Source organism: Pristiophorus japonicus, chromosome 19 (assembly GCF_044704955.1).
Source record: "Pristiophorus japonicus isolate sPriJap1 chromosome 19, sPriJap1.hap1, whole genome shotgun sequence".
Taxonomy (NCBI): Eukaryota; Metazoa; Chordata; class Chondrichthyes; family Pristiophoridae; genus Pristiophorus; species Pristiophorus japonicus.
This window is the reverse complement of record NC_091995.1, coordinates 90,152,812-90,165,060: the sequence shown is the minus strand read 5'-3', so window position 1 is coordinate 90,165,060 and position 12,249 is coordinate 90,152,812. Positions and strand designations below refer to the sequence as shown.

The 12,249-nt window shown below is 53.0% G+C and overlaps 1 protein-coding gene across 1 annotated transcript in view; it reads left to right on the top strand.

Moving 5' to 3' along the window:
• The window catches only part of syt3 (synaptotagmin III), a 72,719-nt gene extending 60,759 nt beyond the window's left edge, over positions 1-11,960 (top strand). Inside the window, exons 6-8 of the mRNA XM_070862357.1 lie at positions 4,476-4,605; positions 10,372-10,494; positions 11,922-11,960. Coding sequence (XP_070718458.1) covers positions 4,476-4,605; positions 10,372-10,470 — 229 coding nt within the window. The 3' untranslated portion in view covers positions 10,471-10,494; positions 11,922-11,960. The remainder of the gene's footprint in view (positions 1-4,475; positions 4,606-10,371; positions 10,495-11,921) is intronic.
• Positions 11,961-12,249: the final 289 nt, after the last annotated feature.

Genomic DNA, 12,249 nt, shown 5'->3' with positions numbered 1-12,249 from the left:
CCGCTAGGGCCCCTAAATGTAGTTGAGAAAGAAAGACTTACATTTATATAGCCCCTTTCATGACCACCAGATGTCTCAAAGCGTTTTACAGCCAATGAAGTACTTTTGGAGTGTAGTCACTGTTGTAATGTGGAAAAGGCAGCAGCCAATTTGCACACAGCAAGCTCCCACAAACAGCAACGTGATAACGACCAGATAATCTGTGTTTTTGTTATATTGATTTACGTCCACCTGAGAGAGCAGACAGGGCCTCGGTTTAACGTCTCATCTGAAAGACAGCACCTCCGACAGAGCGGCACTCCCTCAGCACTGCACTGGGAGTGTCAGCCTGGATTTATGTGCTCAAATCCCTGGAGTGACCCTTGAACCCACAACCTTCTGACTCAGAGGTGAGTGTGCTACCCACTGAGCCACGGCTGACATATATAGGTGATTGCTTGCTCTCTGTGGCCCAGATTGTGTCTTTACTTGCCCAATATCTAGGTAATTTACAACAACAGCAACTTGTATTTATATAGCGCCTTTAAGATAGTACAATGTCCCAAGGCGCTTCACAGGAGTGTTATGAGACAAAACATTTGACACCGAGCCGCATAAGGAGAAATTATTGTAGGTGAACAAAAACCTGGTCAAAGAGGTAGGTTTTAAGGAGCGTCTTGAAGGAGGAAAGCGAGGTAGAGAGGCGGAGAGGTTTAGGGAGAGAGTTCCAGAACTTGAGGCCCAGGCAACAGAAGGCACGGCCACCGATGGTTGAGCGATTATCATCAGGGATGCTCAAAAGGGCAGAATTAGGGGAGCGCAGACATCTCGGAGAGTTGTGGGGCTGGAGGAGATTACAGAGATAGGGAGGGGCGAGGGCCATGGAGGGATTTGAAAACAAGGCTGAGAATTTTGAAATCGAGGCGTTGCTTAACCGGGAGCCAATGTAGGTCAGCGAGCACAGGGGGTGATGGGTGAACGGGACTCGGTGCGAGTTAGGACACGGGGCAGCGAGGACAGGGGGTGATGGGTGAGCGGGACTCGGTGCGAGTTAGGACACAGGGCAGCGAGGACAGGGGGTGATGGGTGAGCGGGACTTGGTGCGAGTTAGGACATGGGGCAGAATGCACAGGGGGTGATGGGTGAGCGGGACTCGGTGTGAGTTAGGACATGGGGCAGCGAGGACAGGGGATGATGGGTGAGTGGGACTTGGTGCGAGTTAGGACATGGGGCAGAATGCACAGGGGGTGATGGGTGAGCGGGACTCGGTGCGAGTTAGGACACGGGCAGCGAGGACAGGGGGTGATGGGTGAACGGGACTCGGTGCGAGTTAGGACACAGGGCAGCGAGGACAGGGGGTGATGGGTGAGCGAGACTTGGTGCGAGTTAGGACATGGGGCAGAATGCACAGGGGGTGATGGGTGAGTGGGACTCGGTGTGAGTTAGGACACGGGGCAGCGAGGACAGGGGATGATGGGTGAGTGGGACTTGGTGCGAGTTAGGACATGGGGCAGAATGCACAGGGGGTGATGGGTGAGCGGGACTCGGTGCGAGTTAGGACACGGGGCAGCGAGGACAGGGGGTGATGGGTGAACGGGACTCGGTGCGAGTTAGGACACGGGGCAGCGAGGACAGGGGGTGATGGGTGAGCGGGACTCAGTGCGAGTTAGGACACGGGGCAGCGAGGACAGGGGGTGATGGGTGAGCGGGACTTGGTGTGAGTTAGGACACGGGGCAGCGAGGACAGGGGGTGATGGGTGAACGGGACTTAGTGCGCGTTAGGACACGGGGCAGCCTCGTTATGGACGACCTCAACTTTAGGTATATATTTATAGCGATCGCAGCGATTAAACAGAAAAAAACCTGTGTTACTCTTTTACAGATTACTGTTTATTCGTGCCTGGACATAATGTTCCCTGACTGTGGAAACTAGCAGGGCTAACATTTAACTGGACTGCGGTTTCGGCTAAAAGCTGCCAAATGTAAATGGATAATTGAACAGAAGTAACGACACACTAGATTTACAGCAGTTACTGGCATAACTATCCCTCTCGCAGAAGGTGGAAAAATAAACAGCCCCATCTGCTGAGCAGCATTGCAGTGTAAAGTGGACTGGACATTTACAGTCCTTAAATATTACATGGTGGTTCTTTGCTGACGATCCGTGGAGATTACGTGGCCTGTCTATCTCACTTTGGTCTCAGATTTCTCAATTTGAATGAGACAAGCTGAGAAATGCTATTTTAAGACAGGCCGGGACTTAGTAAGGACTGCATTTTCGGCTTTGTTGCTTTCGGGGCGGTAACGGCGGCGGGGCGGGAAAGTTAGCGCCCGGGAATGGTTTACGCCTCAGTGGGTAAGTTTGGGCAGCTGGGTCCTGAGTCAGGGGCCGCAGCGGTAAGGGAGGCGTTGTATCCCTCTCTCGTGGAGTGTTTGGGCGGGAAACTCCCGAGGTAAAGAGCCGGGCCGGGAGTGATCCGAGAGGGGGTGGGGGGAAGAGAACCTAAAAAATCTCATAAGAACATTCCCAAAACATTGCCCAGGCCACCACAACGCAAATCGCAACAAAAAAAAATTCACAGAAAAAAAAAACGGTCACACTCCCTTCAGGAGTCCATTACTCACTCCTTCGCTGTCGGGATGGTGGGACCGCGCTGATTTCCCAGGCGGTCAGTGCGGGACGTGTCGCGGGCCGGACGGGGCGGGCAGGAGTTCAAACTCGCGCCGTTGTCGCAACCGGGGGGGTGATGCACACCGGGTACGGCTCTGCCGGACGGTGGTGCGGTTGTCCAGGGCCTTGGTGAGGCCTCACCTGGAATATCGTGCTCAGTTTTGGTCTCCTCATCCGAGGAAGGGACGTTCTTGCTATTGAGGGAGTGCAGCGAAGGTTCACCAGACTGATTCCCGGGATGGCAGGACTGACATATGAGGAGAGGCTGGATCGACTTGGCCTGTATTCACTGGAGTTTAGAAGGATGAGAGGGGATCTCATAGAAACATATAAAATCCTGACGGGACGGGACAGCTTAGATGCAGGAAGAACGTTCCCAATGTTGGGGAAGTCCAGAACCAGGGGTCACAGTCAAAGGATAAAGGGGTAAGCCATTTAGGACCGAGATGGGGAGAAACTTCTTCACTCAGAGAGTTGTTAACCTGTGGAATTCTCTACCTCAGATGCCAGTTCGTTAGATATATTCAAGTTAGATGTGGCCCTTACGGCTAACGGGATCAAAGTGTATGGAGAGAAAGCAGGAAAGGGGTACTGAGGTTGAATGATCAGCCATGATCTTATTGAATGGTGGTGCAGGCTCGAAGTGCCGAATGGCCTCCTCCTGCACCTATTTTCTATGTTTCTATGTGTTGCACCGGGCCACCGCTAAACCGGACCCGAGGATCACCGCGGGGCGCTGGAGGTTGCCCGCCTGCCCAGAACACCTCACCCCCCCCCCCCCCCCTCGCCATTGCCACCGCTCCGGGACGGAAAACGGGACCCGGAAATCCAGCCCTACAAAATCTCTTAAGGGCTGCCAATCAAATTTCTCCACAAATAATGTCCACAGGAAAAAAAAATGACCTCATGTTGGGATCTGGAATGCTCTGCCTGAGAGGTTGGTGGAGGAAGACTCAATCGTGGCTTTCAAAAGGGAGTTGGATACGTACCTGAAGGAAAACACATTTGCCGGGCTACGGGGAAAGGGCGGGGGAGTGGGACTGGCTGAAGTGCTCTTTCAGAGAGCCGGCACGGGTTCGATGGGCCGAATGGCCTCCTTCTGTTCTGTAACCGTTCTGTAATTCTATGATTGTGCTACTGCCCCAAGATGAATTTCTACCCCATAGTATTTATTTCTTCCTTGCTTCTCAGTAAAGCACCTCGAAAGATTTTTTACCTTAAAGGCGCTTATTAAATGGAATTGTTGTGGTTGAAAAGGGGGAAGAAAGAACATGCATTTATATAGCGCCTTTCACGACCACCGGACATCCCAAAATGCTTTACAGCCAATGAAGTACTTTCGAAGTGTAGTCACTGTTGTAATGTAGGGAAACGCGGCAGCTAATTTGCGCACAGCAAGCTCCCACAAACAGCAATGTGATAATGATCAGATAATCTGTTTTTTAGTGATGTTGATTGAGGGATAAATATTAGCCCCAGGACACCGGAGATAACTCCCCCTGCTCTTCTTTGAAATAGTGCCCGTGGGATCTTTTACGTCCACCTGAGAGAGCAGACGGGGCCTCGGTTTATCGTCTGATCCAAAAGACGGCACCTCCGACAGTGCGACGCTCCCTCAGCACTGCCCTGGGAGTGTCAGCCTAGATTTATGTGCTCAAGTCCCTGGAGTGGGCCTCGAACGCACAAACTTCTGACTCAGAGGCGAGGGTGCTGCCCACAGGGAGTTAAACTGACATCTTCTTGTTGCCTCTCCCACCTCTTTATGCTCGGAGGGACTTTCGAACACTTGCTGCTGATATTTTTATTACTCTGGCTCTCTCCTCAGCATCGGTCACAACGAGGTTATCGGGATGTGTCGCGTGGGTAATGACGCTGATGGACCAGGCCGAGAGCACTGGACCGAGATGTTGGCCAACCCACGGAAGCCCATCGAGCAATGGCACCAACTCATCGAGGTGACTCTCCTAAGCTCCGATTTCTACAACTCGGCTCGCATCTCTCCCAGCCCCCCTCCCCAATTCCCCCCAACCCCATCCCCAACTTCTCTCCCAGCCCCCCTCCCCAATTCCCCCCAAACCCACCCCCCCGCGTCTCTCCCCACCCCCGCTCCCCAAGACCCCCTAACCCCACCCCTCACATCTCTCCCCGCCCCTCCCCAATTCCCCCCAACCTCACCCCCAATATCTCTCCCAACCCCCCCTCCCCAATTCCCCCAACTCCACCTCCCATATCTCTCCCAGCCCCCTCCCCAATTCCCCCCAACCCCACCCCCACATCTCTCCCAGCCCCCATATCTCTCCCAACAACCCCCTCCCCAATTCCCCCCAACCCCACCCCCACATCTCTCCCAGCCCCCATATCTCTCCCAACAACCCCCTCCCCAATTCCCCCCAACCCCACCCCATCTCTCCCAGCCCCCATATCTCTCCCAACAACCCCCTCCCCAATTCCCCTCAACCTCACCCCCCCGCTTCTCTCCCCACCCCCTCTCCCCAATTCTCTTCCCAACCCCACCCCTCGCATTTCTCCCAGCCTCCTGCTTCTCTCCCGCCCTGACTGCCCCCTCACCCCCACACCGCATCTCTTCCCCCCGACCCCCCCCCCACCCACTGCCCTCCCCATCAAGATTTCTCCCCTTCGCCCCTGTAGGGAGTCGGGATATTTGGGGACTGAGCCTGGAATCATTGACCTGGAACACTTGAGGTGAAGAAGGGAGTTAGTCAGATAGAGCAAGTCGGCAGAGGGGGAGAGAGGGGGAAAGATTTTAGCTCGCCTTTCCAAGATGGAAGCCCTTCGGCACCAAAGCTAAAATGACAGGGTTGGGTATTGGTCTTGAGCCTTGGGCACCGGCTCATCGGAACCACCACGGGAGGCCTGCCTACTCCAACATTTATGGGCCACATGTGATTTGTATCACTTCTTGTTCGATTGTTGAGAAACCCAGGTCAGGGCCGACATCCCATAAGTGCAGGCCGTTAGCAAGGCGAAGGAGAGCAGAGCAGAAGATGAAGTCAGTCGATCTGAACCTGCAGATTTTAAGAAGAAGGGAGGATAAGGAATCCCATGGGACTCGAGGGCCAGGGACAGAATGAGTTGGGGTAGAACGAGTCTGGATTTCAGTGGAGTGAACATGAAGGGTGAAGGATCGAGCATTCACGTGAGGAATTCTCATAGATGCATCGACCATAGTTATGTGAAGCACAAGAAGGGTCAAGGGGCAATCACCAGAGAGCAGCATCAATAAAATAAGGTCAATAAGGGGAAGAAATTCATGTCGTCTGCGCCTCTCGTTAGCGAACGACTTTCTGCCGGCACGGGCCTGCTAACGACTCTCGCTAAATTCCCCAGCCTCACTCCCCAGCCCCGCTCCCTTGCCCCGCGCCCCGCTAATCGCTCCCCAGCCCCGCTCCCTAGCCCTGTGCCCCGCTCCGTCGCCCTATGCCCCGCTCCCTTGCCCCGCGCCCCGCTAATCGCTCCCCAGCCCCGCTCCCTAGCCCTGTGCCCCGCTCCATTGCCCCTTGCCCCGCTCCCTAGCCCTGTGCCCCGCTCCATCGCCCCGTGTCCCGCTCCCTAGCCCTGTGCCCCGCTCCATCGCCCCGTGCCCCGCTCCCTAGCCCCGTGCCCCGCTCCCTAGCCCCGTGCCCCGCTCCATTGGCCCGTGCCCCACTCCCTATGCCTTGTGCCCCGCTCCCTAGCCCTGTTCCCCGCTCCCTAGCCCTGTGCCCTGCTCCCTAGCCCTGTTCCCCGCTCCCTAGCCCTGTGCCCCGCTCCATCGCCCTGTGCCCCGCTCCCTAGCCCTGTGCCCCGCTCCCTAGCCCTGTGCCCCGCTCTCTAGCCCTGTGCCCCGCTCCCTAGCCCTGTGCCCCGCTCCCTAGCCCTGTGCCCCGCTCCCTAGCCCTGTGCCCCGCTCCATCGCCCTGTGCCCTGCTCCCTAGCCCTGTGCCCCGCTCCCTAGCCCTGTGCCCCGCTCCCTAGCCCTGTGCCCCGCTCCCTCGCCCTGTGCCCCGCTCCCTAGCCCTGTGCCCCGCTCCCTAGCCCTGTGCCCCGCTCTCTAGCCCTGTGCCCCACTCCCTAGCCCTGTTCCCCGCTCCCTAGCCCTGTGCCCCGCTCCATCGCCCTGTGCCCCGCTCCCTAGCCCTGTGCCCCGCTCCCTAGCCCCGTGCCCCGCTCCCTAGCCCTGTGCCCCGCTCCCTAGCCCTGTGCCCCGCTCCATCACCCTGTGCCCTGCTCCCTAGCCCTGTGCCCCGCTCCCTAGCCCTGTGCCCTGCTCCCTAGCCCTGTGCCCCGCTCCCTAGCCCTGTGCCCCGCTCCCTAGCCCTGTGCCCCGCTCCCTAGCCCTGTGCCCCGCTCCCTAGCCCTGCGCTTCGCCCCCAGACCAGAAAGGAAGAGGAGTGCGTTATTTTGCTTCCTTTCGGGGACAGTAACCCCAATTTCCCGCAAGGGGTAAGAGTTCTGCACCCGGTGCAAAGTCTCGCGCCTGGCGAGTATTACTGCCTCCAAGCGAGGTGCTCCAGATTTTTAGCCCTAGATGTCTGAGGTTTGCTGTAAGTGAGACATCAGAAGAACATAAGAACCCCAAAACTGGTTCACATTTCCCCTTTCTGTAACACATTGTTTTACACACAGAAAGAAAGAACTTTAGACCATAAGAACATAAGAATTAGGAGCAGGAGTCAGCCATTTGGCCCCTCGAGCCTGCTCCGCCATTCAATAAGATCACGGCCGATCTTTGACCTCAACTCCACTTTCCCGCCCGATCCCTATATCCCTTGATTCCTCTAGATATTGCCTATATTCCTTCCTGGGATGTGGGCGTCTCTGGCAAGACCAGCATTTATTGCCCATCCCTAATTGCCCCTTGAGAAGGTGGTAGCGAGCCACCTTCTTGAACCGCTGCAGTTCCGTGTGGTGAAGGTGCTCCCACAGTGCTGTTAGGGAGGGAGTTCCAGGATTGTGACCCAGCGACATAGAAACATAGAAACATAGAAAATAGGTGCAGGAGCAGGCCATTCAGCCCTTCTAGCCTGCACCGCCATTCAACGAGTTCATGGCTGAACATGAAACTTCAGTACCCACTTCCTGCTTTCACGCCATACCCCTTGATCCCCCGAGTACTAAGGACTTCATCTAACTCCCTTTTGAATATATTTAGTGAATTGGCCTCAACTACTTCCTGTGGTAGAGAATTCCACAGGTTCACCACTCTCTGGGTGAAGAAGTTTCCCCTTATCTCGGTCCTAAATGGCTTATCCCTTATCCTTAGATTGTGACCCCTGGTTCTGGACTTCCCCAACATTGGGAACATTCTTCCTGCATCCAACCTGTCCAAACCCGTCAGAATTTTAAACGTTTCTATGAGGTCCCCTCTCACTCTTCTGAACTCCAGTGAATACAAGCCCAGTTGATTCAGTCTTTCTTGATAGGTCAGTCCCACCATCCCGGGAATCAGTCTGGTGAATCTTCGCTGCACTCCCTCAACAGCAAGTATGTCCTTCCTCAAGTTAGGAGACCAAAACTGTACACAATACTCCAGGTGTGGCCTCACCAAGGCCCTGTACAACTGTAGCAACACCTCCCTGCCCCTGTACTCAAATCCCCTCGCTATGAAGGCCAACATGCCATTTGCTTTCTTAACCGCCTGCTGTACCTGCATGCCAACCTTCAATGACTGATGTACCATGACACCCAGGTCTCATTGCACCTTCCCTTTTCCTAATCTGTCACCATTCAGATAATAGTCTGTCTCTCTGTTTTTACCACCAAAGTGGATAACCTCACATTTATCCACATTATACTTCATCTGCCACGCATTTGCCCACTCACCTAACCTATCCAAGTCACTCTGTAGCCTCATAGCATCCTCCTCGCAGCTCACACTGCCACCCAACTTAGTGTCATCCGCAAATTTGGAGATACTACATTTAATCCCTTCGTCTAAATCATTAATGTATAATGTAAACAGCTGGGGCCCCAGCACAGAACCCTGCGGTACCCCACTAGTCACTGCCTGCCATTCCGAAAAGTACCCATTTACTCCTACTCTTTGCTTCCTGTCTGACAACCAGTTCTCAATCCACGTCAGCACACTACCCCCAATCCCATGTGCTTTAACTTTGCACATTAATCTCCTGTGTGGGACCTTGTCGAAAGCCTTCTGAAAGTCCAAATATACCACATCAACTGGTACTCCTTTGTCCACTTTATTGGAAACATCCTCAAAAAATTCCAGAAGATTTGTCAAGCATGATCTCCCTTTTACAAATCCATGCTGACTTGGACCTATCATGTCACCATTTTCCAAATGCGCTGCTATGACATCCTTAATAATTGATTCCATCATTTTACCCACTACTGAGGTCAGGCTGACCGGTCTATAATTCCCTGCTTTCTCTCTCCCTCCTTTTTTAAAAAGTGGGGTTACATTGGCTACCCTCCACTCGATAGGAACTGATCCAGAGTCAATGGAATGTTGGAAAATGACTGTCAATGCATCCGCTATTTCCAAGGCCACCTCCTTAAGTACTCTGGGATGCAGTCCATCAGGCCCTGGGGATTTATCGGCCTTCAATCCCATCAATTTCCCCAACACAATTTCCCGACTAATAAAGATTTCCCTCAGTTCCTCCTCTTTAATAGACCCTCTGACCACTTTTATATCCGGAAGGTTGTTTGTGTCCTCCTTAGTGAATACTGAACCAAAGTACTTGTTCAATTGGTCTGCCATTTCTTTGTTCCCCGTTATGACTTCCCCTGATTCTGACTGCAGGGGACCTACGTTTGTTTTTACTAACCTCTTTCTCTTTACATACCTATAGAAACTTTTGCAATCCGCCTTAATGTTCCCTGCAAGCTTCTTCTCGTACTCCATTTTCCCTGCCCTAATCAAACCCTTTGTCCTCCTCTGCTGAGTTCTAAATTTCTCCCAGTCCTCAGGTTCGCTGCTATTTCTGGCCAATTTGTATGCCACTTCCTTGGCTTTAATACTATCCCTGATTTCCCTAGATAGCCACGGTTGAGCCACCTTCCCTTTTTTATTTTTACGCCAGACAGGAATGTACAATTGTTGTAATTCATCCATGCGTTCTCTAAATGTCTGCCATTGCCCATCCACAGTCAACCCCTTAAGTATCATTAGCCAATCTATCTTAGCCAATTCATGCCTCATACCTTCAAAGTTACCCTTCTTTAAGTTCTGGACCATGGTCTCTGAATTAACTGTTTCATTCTCCATCCTAATGCAGAATTCCACCATATTATGGTCACTCTTCCCCAAGGGGCCTCGCACAATGAGATTGCTAATTAATCCTCTCTCATTACACAACACCCAGTCTAAGATGGCCTCCCCCCTAGTTGGTTCCTCGACATATTGGTCTAGAAAACCATCCCTTATGCATTCCAGGAAATCCTCCTCCACCGTATTGCTTCCAGTTTGGCTAGCCCAATCTATGTGCATATAAAGACGATGAAGGAACGGCCGATATATTTTCCAGTCGGGTCACACGAGCTTTTCCATGTATCCTTTTCCAGGTGTGTGCGAAAGGTTTCAGTAGAGGTCCTCTGGATAATCGTGGATGGACTTGGGCTGCGTGGAGAGTTGGGTATTGTTGAGGAGAAAGGGAGTGTTTGACACCAGGGTGGAGAGTTTGAACGGTCAGTCCGCCGTTTGGCTTTAAACTCATTCCGATTGTCCGTCTCTGTCCTTCTCCCTCTTTTCTTTTCAGGAAAAAGTGATGAACAGTTACATGACGAAGAGTTACAACACTGGTACTGGTGCCACAAAGCCAGTTAGCATTGTGGTGGAAAGCCCTCATTCAGACTGAGAGTCTTACAGTACATCATACAATGTAAGTGTGTTACCATCGCCCAAAGGGTGGAGTGGGGGGAGAGACGGGACAGTGATGCAGGGCTCCATTTTCAGCGTGGGTTCCCTGGACCATCCGTGGCTCAGTGGGCAGCACTCTCGCCTCTGAGTCAGAAGGTCGTGGGTTCAAGTCCCACTCCATGTTGGTTAATGTAGAAAAATGAAACGTCATGGAGCTGGGGAAGTACAAAATAGTAGGAGTATAAAATAAATAGGAACTGTCCAGAGGAAGTAACATAAGAGAGGGTTCTCAGGCAGGCAGGTGTGGGGGGGGTTAGTAGAAAACATGGGACTTGAGCACACAAATCCAGGCTGACACTCCCAGTGCAGTGCTGAGGGAGCGCCGCTCTGTCGGAGGTGCCGTCTCTCTGATGAGACATTAAACCGAGGCCCCGTCTGCTCTCTCAGGTGGACGTAAAAGATCCCAGGGCACTATTTGGAAGAAGAGCAGGGGGAGTTATCCCCGGTGTCCTGGGGCCAGTATTTATCCCTCAATCAACATAACAAAAAAACAGATTATCTGGGTCATTATCACATTGCTGTGTGTGGGAGCTTGCTGTGCGCAAATTGGCTGCCGCGCTTCCCACATTACAACAGTGACTACACTTCGTTGGCTGTAATGTGCTTTGAGGCGGTTGTGAAAGGCACCATATAAATGCAAGTCTTTCTGTCTCGGGCCAGCTAGTAGCAGGTGATGCAAGACAGATGCAGAGAGGATGTTTCCCCCTTCCCCCCCCCCCCCCCCCCACCGTGGGGGAATCTAGAACTGGGGGCCTAGTCTCAGAATAAGGGGTCGCCCATTTAAGACGGAGATGAGGAGGAATTTCTTCTCTCAGAGGGTCGTAAATCTGTGGAATTCTCTGCCCCAGAGAGCTGTGGAGGCTGGGTCATTGAATATATTTAAGGTGGAGATAGACAGATTGTTGAGCGATAAGGGAGTGAAGGGTTATGGGGAGCGGGCGGGGAAGTGGAGCTGAGGCCAAGGTCAGATCAGCCACGACCTTATTGAATGGCGGAGCAGGCTCGAGGGGCCGAATGGCCGACTCCTGCTCCTATTTCTTATGTTGCAATGAGGTGAAGTAGAGTGGGTGGGGAAAATGAACAGAGTGACAGAGAGAAGGAGAAAATGCCAGAAGGACGTGCTCATCGAGAGATAAAGAGAGGAGTAAATGGTCTGAAGGGCAGTCGGAAAGACGCAGTGTGTCGGAGATTCACAGCGACAGAAAGGGTGCGATCAGGGAGAGAGAGAGCCAGGGTGAGAGTCGGAGCAAGCGACAGCGAGCAGTAGCTGTGTGATCGAGACGGACAGCGATCGGTCCCTGTGATCGACCTGGGCAGCGGTAAACCATTGATCTGTTAACCTCACCTCCTTAGCCTTTCTCTCTCTCTCTCTCTCTCTCTCTGTTTCAGGAACATGAGAAGCCAGCAGTGCTTTTATTCTTTTCTTCAGTTTATAAATCCTTTCTTCACTGTGGGAAAAAAAGAGAAAGAAAGGGGGAAAAAAAAACGGACAACTTCTGCATTCGGGTCGGAGAAGGACGAACAAGTGGAGAGCTGTGCAGCAGAGGGATGTGAGACTCATATATTAAGCCATGGTTCATTCAAGACCATATTCAGCCGCCGGCCGCCTGTGCGTTTGAGAGGAGGGGTCCGCGTGCCCCGACTCCCTACCGACGGCCAAACCGAACGCGTACGGCGACGCAACAAACAAAACTGATTTTTAGCGACCAGAGAAAGT